General features: G+C 43.7%; 1 protein-coding gene across 8 annotated transcripts in view; it reads left to right on the top strand.

Moving 5' to 3' along the window:
- The window catches only part of FYCO1 (FYVE and coiled-coil domain autophagy adaptor 1), a 113,456-nt gene that overhangs the window by 37,829 nt on the left and 61,365 nt on the right, over window positions 1-14,262 (top strand). For all 8 annotated transcript variants that reach the window (XR_016394465.1, XM_022573370.2, XM_089918028.1 and 5 more), the window contains 3 exons: window positions 2,189-2,295; window positions 3,910-4,035; window positions 7,895-8,001. Coding sequence is in view for 7 of the 8 variants with exons in the window: in XM_022573370.2 (XP_022429078.1) it covers window positions 2,189-2,295; window positions 3,910-4,035; window positions 7,895-8,001 (340 nt within the window). In the remaining variant the exon portion in view is untranslated. The remainder of the gene's footprint in view (window positions 1-2,188; window positions 2,296-3,909; window positions 4,036-7,894; window positions 8,002-14,262) is intronic.

Here is a 14,262-nt window from a genome sequence, read left to right as displayed (position 1 = left end):
GGCGCAGGTTCCTAACTGCTCAGACACAGTGATAACCGACTGCAGTCTCTCATACCCAGGCTAGTGGAGGCCACAACAGTCTTCATAGTGAAGGCAAATATCGATGAGATAAAAATCATTTTCTCAGGCGTATCTCCTGTTTATGTAGTATTTTGGGCCTTCATGGCATTTCATGTGTGCCAGGCACGAGTCTCACAGGTAATAATAGCTCATTGAGTCCTCACGTTTGGTCCTGTGAGGCAGGGACCATTATTATTCCCATTTTGCAGATGTGGAAACAGGCACAGAGAGGTTAAGTGACTTGCCTACGGTCACACATCCAGTCAGGCAGAGCCTGGGTTTGCACACACACCTGGTGCCAGGGTCTGTGCTCTTAACCACACCAGTCTACATCCAGCTAAAATGTGGGAGATGGCTTTTTTCTTTTTAAATCTATATACACACACACACACATGCACACACATACACACAGAAAGTAAAATGACAGTCCCTGCAAATCTGAGTTTGCCCCTGGTCTTCAGAGGTTTCTCCACAAAGTAAGCCATCTTCTCTCTGTTTTAGTCTCTGGTTCTCAAGGATGACTCTGGGACCCAGAGGTCCTTATTGGAGGGAAGAGAGGAGCCCATGGCAGAGCTCCTGATCCAGGGAGGAGGACAGGCATCAGAATTTGTTCAGTTGCCCTTTCCCACCCCATGTGCTATCCTCGTCTGTCATGCCCCACATCCCAAGGCCATCTCAATGTCCTATAACCAGCCCTCAGAGCACTTTGGTGGGAATTTTTAAAAGGCACCACACTTTCTCAAGACCCTTTCTTTTCATCTGTTGGTAATTATCAGAGATTAGAGCTGGAAATTTCATATTCCACGTCCAAGGCTCCTTCTTTCAAAATTTCAGGAGTTGCCAGGTCAGGTTATGAGCTTTACCCCAGCCTGAGGGTGGGGGAGGAAGGCTGTGTGTCTTTCCTGGTCCCTGGCTGCCGGCTGTCAGTGCCGCCACAGCAGACACTTCTAGTAGGACACACCAGACCACAGTCACTTGTTGTGAGACTCAGTCCCAAGAACATGTCTTTGCCATTTGCTGATCTTTGCTTGAGGGGTCAGTGTTGATTAACTTTTAGCAGCTCAGGCTCAGCTTCAGTCCTGGCAGGTCTGCTTTCTAACCGTGGTGTTTGAGAGCAGTGGCTAGGGGTTCCTTTTCTTTCAAGAATTGTCAGAGGAGGTAGCTTTGTGCAGCATGTCCCAGCCATCTCGGCCGGGGACATTTTTCTCAGTGTCTAAACCAAATGCAACTTCTGACAGTCCCTCTGTCCCACGGCAGGGCTGTGCGTGAGAGTCAAGGGGTTTTTCCTCTTTTTCTACACTGGGAGGTAAATCGTCTTAGAAGTTAAGAGGTGAGCTCTGGGGTCAGAGAGCCCCTGAGAAAACCAGCGTTCTCATTTCAGCTCCGCTGTTTGCCACCCGTGATCTTTGGCTCTGACCCCTCCGTGAGTTCCTTGTCTGTAAAGCGGGGATGATAATGCCAGCCTTCGTCAATTCTACCGTGCATTTACGTTTTTTTCACATTTTAACAGCTCTGGATCTGGGATCATCTTAAAATCAGTTGCGTCTTAGATTTGTTGAAATAAAGCAATTCCTGCCTCGCAATGCTCTTTTGAATGAGAAGAACATGCAGAGGCCTGGTGCCTAGCCAGTACTCAGTTAACAGAAGCAGGTGGTGGTGTCATTCTTGGCATTGTCGTCATGACCTCTGCGTATTCTGGGTCCTCTGGGAACCTGGACTCAACTGTACCGAGCAGTGGGGTTACAGTGAAGAGCAAGAAACATGGCTGGAGTAGAGGAGAAAGCTCTCAGGAAGTCAGTATTAGGGGACTGCTGTATGATTTATCCACACAGCAGACATTTTTGACGAAATACTACTCGCAAATGATAAGGCCTACATGGTGGGCCTACAGGGATGACCAAGAAATGTGCCCAGTCAGTGAGCTGTTGTGAAGTACCTTTGGGTCTCAGGACATCCTAGCGCCTTCTGACTTGGAGTTCCCGCCCATGGATGTTTATGTAGTGCTCCACGTGTGCACGGTGCTTTGCCGTCATGGGCCACTCAGGCCTGCTGCTCCCTGGGGCCATCCCGCTGCTCTCTCTGAGGCCAGTCTCCATCTGGTGACATGCTCCTGTTTGTTGTCTTAAAGATGCTGTGACAGAACTAAGCAGAGAATTTAAGGAAGCAGGGGAACCCGTCACAGATGACAGCACCAGCTTGCATAAGTTTTCATATAAACTTGAGTATCTCCTTCAAGTAAGTGACTCCTGTCATGTGTTGATTTCTGCTCTATTGTCTCTTGTCTCCCTCTTGGCTTCTTCATCAACATTCAGGATGCAGCTCTGAAAGCTCAGTGCAGCCGTTGAGCCCTCCTGGTTAGACTGAAGGTCAGAGCCGTCCCCAGCCTCCAAGTGTGATCCTCTGGGGAATCAGAATGTTGCCCCTCAGGATGGTTTTGGGAATCGAGAACATTCTTCAGAGATTTAGGTCATCTTAATGCAGGTCACAAGGTCTCTCTGTTAGCAGGGATCTTAACTTTGGGGGAGTCACGTACCCCTTTGGCAGTCCGGTGAAAGCTATGGAATCTCTCCCCAGACACATGCATACACACGCAATCACACATTTTCTAGGAGTGTGCGGACCCTCTGAAGATTATCCAGAGGCCCCTGTTTTAGAGCCTCGCTCCTCAAAGTGTGGTTCATAGACCAGCAGCATCGGCATCACCTGGGAACCGGTTAGAAGTGCATTCTTGGTTCCCACCTTGACGTGCTGAATCAGGATCTCTGAGGTCAGCTCAGAAAGTTTTCTTTTAACATGTTTACAGTGTAATGCTTATATCTGCTTGGTTCAAGAAGCACAGATCTAGAGAACTCTGCAGATGTGGAAAAATACAGGCAACTACAATAGGCAGGATGGAAATGGACCAATATGATAACAGAAGTTATCTTAGGGTGATGGTGTAGGCATTATAATTTTTTCTTTTCTTTTTTTTTTGTTTTATCCAGTTGTCCTAACAATGTATGCAAATCTTTTATAATCAAAAAAAATGCTATAGAACATTACATTATAGGAAGATATCCTCTATCATTTTGAACACCATAAATTTGCAATGTTACCTCCCACCAACGTGTATAGGATGAGAGCCCACTGGAGGAGGTGTCTCAGTGTATTGAAGGCTCACATTTCACGTGCCTTTTTTTTTTTTCTTTAATTTTTATTGGAGTATAGTTACTTTACAATGTTGTGTTAGTTTCTGCTGTACAGCAAAGTGAATCAGCTGTATGTATACATATATCCCCTCTTTTTTGGTCACATGCCTTTTCAACTGATTCTCTTGTTTTACATTATGAAAGTATTAATAGGGCGCTTTTTTTTTTCAGCCCATTTTGGTTTTGGATTTGAAATGGCTCATGGCTGACATTTATTTGGATTTATTCTATGTATATTAAAACAGTATTGAAACTTGAGTAACGGATAAAATGTCACTAACACATTTCCCTATGTCAAGACATCGTTAACACTCTTCATGTTACCCTTAAAACTTTTCATTTGAGTTTCTTTACCATGTCTTAATAGCACCTTTGGTGTCTTCCACGCAACTCTATGCACAGAGGTCCCTTTGGGCGCCTGTTATTCCTGAACCTCACTAGTTGTATGACCTTGAGCTAGTTACTTAACCTCTCCTAGCCTCAAGTTTCCTCACCTGTAAATTGAGGGCGAAAACCCCCTCATTCACCAGTAAATAAAAATAATGCCAATAAAGGGCCTTGCCCAGTGCCAGGCAACTAAGAAGCTGTCATTATTCATCGTTTAAATGGTGGGATAAATAGCAGTGGGTTTGGACGTCCTCACCCTCCTTTCCCTGCCCAGTTTGATCAGAAAGAGAAGGCCACCCTCCTGGGCAACAAGAAGGACTACTGGGATTACTTCTGTGCCTGCCTGGCCAAGGTGAAAGGAGCCAATGACGGGATCCGATTCGTCAAGTCTATTTCAGAGGTAAGCAGAGCAGCCAGGGACCTCACCTCTTTCCCTTGCCTGCCTTAAACCTCTCTCGCAGAGACCTTTGCTGCAAACAGCCAAGTGAGGAAGTGAGGGTTTACGTGTAGGAAGGAAGTAAAGAAATCCAGTCCAGGTATATGCAGTGCCCACTGAGAGCTCCGGGAAGCCACCTAGGCGAGCGTTTACCAAGCCGAGGAGTGGCTCAGTCCTGACTGTATTAGACCCCAACCCAAATGTAACCTAACAGGGTGGGCTGCTCACATTGTGGTCTGCTCATGGTGCCCCCGAGAGGTGTACAGCCTAGGACACCTTTACCTTTTTTAAAAGAATCGGTTTCTTAGGTAAAATTCTTAGAGTTTGCTAGGCTACTTTCCCTATGATTTGCCCAGGAAACTTGGATTTAAAATGAAGAGAGTGATGTGGGATCTTGAGAGACAACTAAGCAGCTTCCCACATTAAGTTCTGAGCCCCTCAAGAGCAGAATGCCATGGCTTTGCTGTTTTACAAAACTCCAGATCAACAACACGCATACTCTGTCTCTCTGTCTCTGTCTCTGCCTCTCTCTCTCTCTCTCTCTCACACACACACACACACACACACACACACACACCAGCCTAGTCCATCTGGGAGTGAAGAACTTTGCACATTAAGGAGCAAGTAATCCCCTAGATTTGAGGCAGGAGGCCTAAAGGGTTTGTATATTTCATCTTTCTTTCCAGTATCTCATGAATAAGCCTAAGGTCCATTTGAAATCGGCAGACATGCTCCTTGGCCAGCCTTCCGCAAAGGCCACAGGGTCAGGTTCTCTGGGAAGAACTCCTGGCCGTGCCAGCTGGAGCCAGCTGGGTTTCTCCTTATAGCGAATGATAGTGTTAGACACGTGGACACTGAGGGTTGGGCATTTTCCACCAGCTGTACCTTCTGACAGCTGAGACAATGAGGAAAGATCCTGGCTCAGAGGAGTTGGTTTAATGTCCAGGTAGCACAGATACGTCCTGTGAGATCTTGCCTGGTGGGACACTGAGGTGCATGATTAAGTGTTGTATCACTTCTCGGTATAGTGCAATGAGTTCTGATTAGATGCTAACAAAAATTAAGAAAGTGGATGATGAAAGTGGACCCATGATCTCAAAAAGTTCAAAAACAAAAAAACCCAACAAGGCTATGCAGTATATTCATTTGCAGTATAAGGGAACTATTACTGTTCCCTTCCCCAAAGGATGTTTAAAAAGACCTTTTTTAAAAAAAATAATAAATTTATTTATTTTATTTTTGGCTCTGTTGGGTCTTCTTTGCTGTGCGCGGGCTTTCTCTATTTGCGGCGAGCGGGGACTACTCTTCGTTGCAGTGCATGAGCTTCTCATTGTGTTGGCTTCTCTTGTTGCAGAGCATGGGCTCTAGGCGTGTGGGCTTCAGTAGTTGCGGCACGTGGGCTCAGTAGTTGTGGCTGGCAGGCTCTAGAGCACAGGCTCAGTCATTGTGGCGCAAGGGCTTAGTTGCTCCACGGCATGTGGGATCTTCGCGGACCAGGGCTCGAACCCATATCCCCTGCATTGGCAGGTGGACTCTTAACCACTGCGCCACCAGGGAAGTCCCTAAAAAGACCTTTTAAAATAGCTCCTTTTACATATATAATCAATTCAGTTAATAGGCCTGATTTAACATGTAGCCTCAACTCTTTGCCTTCAAAAAATTAAATGTTCTAAATGCTGTTACAATGGCCATTTTATTAATAAGGAGAAGCCCCGGGACATCCCTGGCGGTGCAGTGGTTAAGGATCCGCCTGCCACTGCAGCGGACATGGGTTCGAGCCCTGGTCTGAGAAGATCCCGCATGCCGTGGAGCAGCTGAGCCTGTGCGCCACAACTACTGAAGCCCTCATGCCTAGAGCCCATGCTCCGCAACAAGAGAAGCCACCACAATGAGAAGCCCACGCACCACAAAGAAGAGTAGCCCCCGCTCTCCTCGACTAGAGAAAGCCCGCGCACAGCAACCAAGACCCATCACAGCCAAAAATAAATAAAAACAAAAAGACAAGCCCTTCCCTTGGGAGCTTACAGACATGGGCTGTTATGTGGGGTTCTTTTTAGATTCTGCAGGGCCTATGTGTGGGTGTGCATTTGTATGACCAACACACTTCACTTCAGGATGCCTTGCTCAGCTGTTCTCGGCTGCCTGGGTCTCCTGGTTATCACCACTGAACACTTTGTTCTCACCTCACTTATCAGTGGAAAAGCATTTGGACATAGGGATGTCATCAAGATTCTCCCCTAGGCACCTGTCTTGATGCACTCGCCACGGGCGTGCCATGGTGGTTTTTATAAAGCCACGTCAGGCTGCTGCCCACCTTCATTTCCAGACCTCCTGGCTATACCCCAAACCCACAAAACTCACATGGAAAAAATGTCTTACAGCCTCTTACATAAATGTCTTAGGAGGTTTCACACCTTCTTATTTTTTAAACCTACTTCCTATTGTGGTATCATTTCCTCGAGTCAGCAATGAGAAGGCATATAGCTCTGAGCTAAAAGGTGCTGGGTACCGGGATGTTTATAGCATCATGAATGTGCCGGTGCTTGAGGTCATACCTCATGTTTCCTGTCTCATTCCAGCACCATGGCTGGCTTCTTAATAGGATGGAGGATTAGGACCATCTTTTGGTCAAACCACTACTGTCCCTTCCCCCAGCCACCAAGTTAAACATTTCTGACCTTTGAAGAGGTGAGGAGGGAATGGGTCTTAGCTTACCCTGCTCAGAGCCAGCCCCTGACAGAACAGGTGCACGTGGTAGGTTGAGAGATTCTGAGTTCCTGCCTACTTATCTTGAGCTTCTGGGGCTGAAACATTGGGAGCATGAATCCTAATTTGATCAGATCTACATGGCCCATGGTCCATCCTGGCAACTAGGGCCAGAGTCTGTGACCAGCATACCCCACCACCATCACAACAAGCTTCCAGAAACCTCTTTAGAAGCCATGTTTTGGCACTGTGGGGAGAGGTTTTGAACACAGGCCTGCACCTGGACCCTCCGTCCACCTCAGACTTCCTGAAACAGAACCACACCCATTTTTCATTACTTCAGTGTAACTGTGCCACCTAGAAACACCCCTGCCCTCACCCCCCGGGCACCTTCTGACTAAATGCAGTGAGTTGGTATAGCTGAAAATAAATCCAACCAGGAAAGCGTTGACAGATATGTGGATTTTAGTGGTGGTTCCACGAGGACACAGAGGAGGCAGTTATACATCCGTCACAGGTCCCCCAACACTCCTCTGCCTTTTGCCCTCCTCTCTCTTCCCCCTTCCACATGGGCTCCAGCCAAGCCCCTTAGGCCTCTTCCCCTGCATCTCTTCTCCCAAAACTTCAAAAATAAGCCCAGGCATTAGCTAAACTGAGACCATCTCTTCCTCTTCAAGTGTACTTCTGGTATGAGAAGCCCTTCATTTATCTCCAACCTGTTTTCTAAATATTCCAAATTAAGTCAGACTGTTTCATCTCTGACTCTAAACCCAGGGATTCTGATGGAGCAGAGGAGGAAGAATGACATTCCGGTAGAATCCACAGTAGATATTTGAGCCTTTTGTGACTGTATCTTCCTTGACACATTTGCTGGAGTCTACAGATTATTCTCAGACGGAGGCCAGCAAGACGTCCACCCACTTTAGGCCTCCCTCTGTGGGGTGACATTCTCAAATGTTTTGTGTTCTTTGAGGAACATAAGTGAAGGTTATGTGTAGGGTAGGATTGGGTGACATTTTCTGCCCTGTTTTGTTTCTGCTTTTGTCAGCCATCCATGAGGCCTGTATTTGGAGTTAGGCTAACAGCTCTTCATTTCTATTTTATCTACATTTTCCAGCTCCGAACATCTCTGGGAAAGGGAAGAGCATTTATTCGCTACTCCTTGGTGCACCAGAGGTTGGCCGACACCTTACAGCAGTGCTTCATGAACACCAAAGTGACCAGGTAAATACATGACAGTGCTGGGCTTTACCCCACACCATTCAGAAATGACCCAAAGTCCCCTCACTAATAATAACAATACAACTTACAAGTCAGACAGAGAAAGACAAATATCATATGATGTCACTTATATGTGGAATCTAAAAAACAGTATGAATGAACGTATTTATGAAACAGAAACAGACTCACAGACATAGAAAACAAACTTATGGTTACCAAAGGGGGAAGTGGGGAGAGGAATAAATTGGGAGTATGGGATTAACAGATGCACACTACCATATGTAAAATAAACAAAGATTTACTGTGTAGCACAGGGAACTATATTCAATATCTTCTAATAAGCTATAATGGAAAAGAATAAAAAAAAAGAAATATAGCTATGTACATGTATATGTGTAACCAGATCACTTTGCTGATCAGTTAGTACACCTGAAACTAACACAATATTGTAAATCAGCTAGACTTCAATTTAAAAAAAATGGTGATGCTACTTACAATACACAAGATGGAAGCCATCAATGTCCAATGATGGGAGGCTGTTAAATTACAGCAAATTAGGACTTCCCTGGTGGCACAGTGGTTAAGAATCTGTCTGCCAATTCAGGGGACACGGGTTCGAGCCCTTGTCCTGGAAGATCCCACGTGCCGCGGAGCAGCTAAGCCCGTGCGCCACAACTACTGAGCCTGCGCTCCAGAGCTCACGATCCACAACTGCTGAAGCCTGCATGCGTAGAGCCCATGCTCCACAACAAGAGAAGCCACTGCAATGAGAAGCCCGTGCACCGCAACGAAGAGTAGCCTCCACTTGCCGCAACTAGAGAAAGCCGCGTGCAGCAACAAAGACACAGTACAACCAAAAAGAAAAAATAATAAATAAATAAATGAATTTATTTTTAAAAATTACAGCAAATTATTTTAAATGACATAGCAAGGCATCATTTAAAATTGCAATAAGGTATACCAAAACGTGAGCTGAATTACCATATTTTAGTATATGTTACCACCCTTTTGCTAATATACATACGATTTAAGTAGCGCCATGACTGTCCAGGTTAGACTGTATAGGGTTAAAGGAGGAACTAATTATGTAAGCCATGATAGCTGCCCAAGAGTGAGGAAGAGGTGGTCTCCCCTCCCCACCTTTTCTTTGATTATAAAAATGTACCCTACTCTGTTCTTGGGGCTGCTGCGCTGCCTTGCTTGCCCACTTGTATCTCTCACAAGTTTCCTATGCTAATAAACTCACTCTTTGCCTGCCAAATAAATAAATAAATAAATAAAATTGCAATAAGGAAGTCTATATAGCAACAAGGAAAATAACAATATAATAATCAATGAAAAAAATGCAAATCTTATCTATCCTAATGGCAACAATGAAATTACAAAAAAATATATAAAAGAATTAGAAAGTATATGAGAACATGAGGAGGCGGAGTCAAGAGGGTGGTGTGGGAAGACGCAGAGTTAGCGTCTCCCCACAACTAGGGTGCCTGCCAGCCGCTGATGGGGGACTCTGATGCCCAAGGAGATGGGAGGAAACCCCAGAGTGAACCAGTAGGGGGACTGAGGGGGGAGGAGAAGTGGAGGCCAGACAGGATCAGTGCCCCTGAGGCCGGGGAGATCAGGAGAGGCAGGCGGGAGGGACCACCCAGGAGGAGCAGAGGGCATTTGCCCTGCCAACTTGAGTCCAGGAAGACCGCTGGGCGTCCAAGAAGCCCGCTGGGCTCCCAGGTAGGTCCCCTGCCATCTGAGACCAGGGGTGGGGAGCATGCCTGGGCCCCTTCTGTTCCTTGAGCCTAAGCTGCACCCCAACAGCCCCCAGGGTGTTTTCCAGCCCTGTGGGTCCTGAGCATTGGCCCCGCCCACCACCCAAACCTCACCCTTGCTTAGGCCCCACCCTCCACAGGCAAGGCCTTTTCCCCCCCGTTTTAAATTTTTATTTGTTTATTTTTTTCTTTTCCCTTCTCTTTTTTACTATTGTGGTACTAATGTACCTTATGGTTGTTGATTCATCTATATTTGTATTTTTATATTTTTCCTAATATATCTGTTAGTTTCCTAGTCTAATTTTATTTTTTACTTTGCTATTGTTGTATGTTTCTTTCTTTTCCTGCTGCCCCAGGCAGCTTGCGGGATCTTGGTTCACGAGCCCGGGGTTGGGCCAAAGCTCCTGCAGTGGGAGCTCCAAGTCTGAACCACTGGACTAACAGAACCTCAGACCCCAGGGAATATTCTTTGGAGTGAGGTCTCACGGAGCTCCTCATCTCAGCACCAAGACCCAGCTCTACCCAATAGCCTACAAACCCTAGTGTTAGAAGCTTCAGGCCAAACAACCAGTAAGACAGGAGCACAATGCCACTCATTAAAAAAAAAAATGAGATGGCAAAAAAATATGTCACAAATGAAGGAGCAAGGCAAAAACCTACAAGACTAAATAAATGAAGAGGAAATAGGCAATCTACCTGAAAAAGAATTCAGAGTAATGAGAGTAAAGATGATCCAGAATCTCGGAAATAGAATGGAGGCATGGATTGAGAAAATACAAGAAGTGTTTAACAAAGATCTAGAAGAACTAAAGAACGAACAAACAGAGATGAACAACACAATAACTGAATTACACTAGAAGGAATCAATAACAGAATAACTGAGGCACAAGAATGAATAAGTGAGCTGAAAGACAAAATGGTGGAAATAATTGCCGAGGAGCAGAATAAAGAAAAAAGAATGAAAAGAATTGAAGACAATCTCAGAGACCTCTGGGACAACACTAAACGCACCAACATTCAAATAATAGGGGTCCAAGAAGAAGAAGAGAAAAAGGGTCTGAGAAAATATTTGAAGAGATTATAGTTGAAAATATTTGAAGAGATTATAGTTGAAAACTTCCCTAACATGGGAAAGGAAATAGTCACCCAAGTCCAGGAAGCACAGAGTCCCATACAGGATAAACCCTAGGAAAAACACACCAAGACACATATTAATCAAACTAACAAAAATGAACTTCAAATAAAAAATGTTAAAAGCAGCAAGGGAAAAACAAAAAATAACATACAAAGGAATCCCCATAAGGTTATCAGCTGATTTTACAGCAGAAACTCTGCAAGCCAGAAGAGAGTGGCAGGATATACTTAAAGTGATGAAAGAGAAAAACCTACAACCAACAGTACTCTACCCAGCAAGGATCACATTCAGATTCAATGCCAAAGTCAAAAGCTTTTCAGACAAGCAAAAGCTAAGAGAATTCAGCACCACCAAACCAGCTTTACAACAAATGGTAAAGAAACTCCTCTAAGCGGGGAAACACAAGAGAAGAAAAAGGCCCACAAAAACAAACCCAGGGGCTTCCCTGGTGGCGCAGTGGTTGAGAGTCCGCCTGCTGATGCAGGGGACACGGGTTCGTGCCCTGGTCTGGGAAGATCCCACATGCTGTGGAGCGGCTAGGCCCGTGAGCCGTGGCTGCTGAGCCTGCGCGTCTGGAACCTGTACTCCACAACGGGAGAGGCCACAACAGTGAGAGGGCCACGTACCGCAAAAAAAAAAAAAAAAAAATTAAGAAAATGGTAATAGGCACATACATATCGATAATGACCTTGAATGTAGATGGACTAAATGCCCCAACCAAAAGACACAGACTGGCTGAATGGATTCAAAAACAAGACCCATATATATGCTGTTTACAAGAGACCCACTTCAGACCTAGGGAGACTTACAGACTGAAAGTGAAGGGATGGAAGAAGATATTCCATCTAGATGGAAATCAAAAGAAAGCTGGAGTAGCAATACTCATATCAGATAAAATAGACTTTAAAATAAAGAATGTTACAAGAGACAAGGAAGGACACAACATAATGATCAAGGGATCAATCCAAGAAGATATGACAATTATAAATGTTTATGCACCCAACATAGGAGCACCTCAATACATAAGGCAAATGCTAAAAACCATGAAAGGAGAAATCAACAGTAGCACAATAATAGTAGGGGGCTTTAACACCCCACTTCCACCAATGGACAGATCATCCAGACAGAAAATAAATAAGGAGACATAAGCTTTAAATGACATAATAGACCAGATAGATCTAATTGATATTTATAGAACATTCCACCCAAAAGTGGCAGAATACACTTTCTTCTCAAGTGCACATGGAACATTCTCCAGGATAGATCACATCTTGGGTCAGAAATGGAGCCTCAGAAAATTTAAGAAAATTGAAATCATATCAAGCACCTTTTCTGACCACAATGCTATGAGATTGGAAGTGAATTACAGGAAAAAAAACTGTAAAAAACACAAATACATGGAGGCTGAACAGTGCGGTGCTAAATATCCAAGAGATCGCTGAAGAAGTCAAAGAAGAAATTTAAAAATACATAGAAACAAATGACAATGAAAACACAATGACCCAAAACCTATGGGATGCAGCAAAAGCCGTTCTAAGAGGGAAGTTTATAGCAATACAATGTCACCTCAAGAAACAAGAAAAATCTCAAATAAACAATCTAACCCTACACTTAAAACAGCCAGAGAAAGAAGAACAAAGAAAACCCAAAGTCAGTAGAAGGAAGGAAATCATAAAGATCAGAGCAGAAATAAGTGAAATAGAAACAAAGAAAACAATAGCAAAGATCACTAAAAGTAAAAGCTGGTTCTTTGAGAAGATAAACAAAATTGATAAACCCTTAGCCAGACTCATCAAGAAAAAAAGGGAGAGGACGCAAAGCAATAAAATTAAAAATGAAAAAGAAGAAATCACAACGGGCACTGCAGAAATACAAAAGATTATAAGAGACTACCAGAAACAACTATATACCAATAAAATGGACAACCATGAAGAAATGGACAAATTCTTAGAAAGGTATAACCTTCCAAGACTGAACCAGGAAGAATTAGAAAATATAAACAGACCTATCACAAGTAATGAAATTGAAACCATAATTAAAAATCTTCCAACAAACAAAGGTCCAGGACCAGATGGTTTCACAGGCAAATGCTATCAAACATTTAGAAAAGAGCTAACACTGATCCTTCTCAAACTCTTCCAAAAAATTGCAGAGGGAGAAACACTCCCAAATTCATTCTATGAAGCCACCATCACCCTGATACCAAAACCAGAAAAAGATATCACAAAAAAAAAATTATAGACCAATATCACTGATGAACATAGATGCAAAAATCTTGAACAAAATACTAGGAAACAGAATCCAACAGCACATTAAAAGGATCATACACCACAATCAAGTGGGATTTATCCCAGGGATGCAAGGATTCTTCAGTATACGCAAACCAGTCACTGTGATACACCACATTAACAAATCAAGGAATAAAAACCATATGATCATCTCAATAGATGCAGAAAAAGCTTTTGACAAAATTCAACGCTCATTTACGATAAAAACCCTCCAGAAAATGGGCATAAAGGGAACCTACCTCAACATAATAAGGGCCATATATGACAAACCCACAGCAAGCATCATACCTAATGGTGAAAAACTGAAAGCATTTCCTCTAAGATCAGGAACAAGACAAGGATGTCCATTCTCACCACTGTTATTCAACATAGTTTTGGAAGTCCTAGCCACAGCAATCAGAGAAGAAAAAGAAATTAAAGGAATCCTAATTGGAAAAGAAGTAGTAAAACTGTCACTGTTTGCCAATGACATGATACTAAACATAGAAAATCCTAAAGGTGCCACCAGAAAACTACTAGAACTAATCAATGAATTTCATAGGGTTGCAGGATACAAAATTAATGCACAGAAATCTCTGGCATTCCTATACACCAACAATGAAAAATCAGAAAGAGAAATTAAGGAAACACTCCCATTTTACCATTGCAACAAAAAGAATAAAATACCTAGGAAAAATCCTGCCTAAGGAGGCAAAAGACTTGTACTCAGAAAACTATAAAGCAGTGGTGAAAGAAGTCAAAGATGACAAACAGATGGAATATACCATGTTCTTGGATTGAAAGAATCAACATTGTGAAAATGACTATACTACCCAAAGCAATCTACAGATTCAATGCCATCCCTATCAAACTACCAGTGGCATTCTTCACAGAATTAGAACAAAAAATTTTACAATTCGTATGGAAACACAAAAGACCCCGAATAGCCAAAGCAATCTTGAGAAAGAAAAATGGAGCTGGAGGAATCAGGCTCCCTGACTTCAAACTATACCACAAAGCTACAGTAATCAAGACAGTGTGGTACTGGCACAGAAACAGAAATATAGATCAATGGTACAGGATAGAAAGCCCAGAG

The sequence above is a fragment of the Delphinapterus leucas genome, chromosome 10 (genome assembly GCF_059928025.1).
Source record: "Delphinapterus leucas isolate spDelLeu-1000000601 "Yukka" chromosome 10, BTC_Dleu_Yukka2, whole genome shotgun sequence".
In the NCBI taxonomy this organism is placed as follows: Eukaryota; Metazoa; Chordata; class Mammalia; order Artiodactyla; family Monodontidae; genus Delphinapterus; species Delphinapterus leucas.
This window is presented reverse-complemented; position numbering and strand designations above follow the sequence as displayed.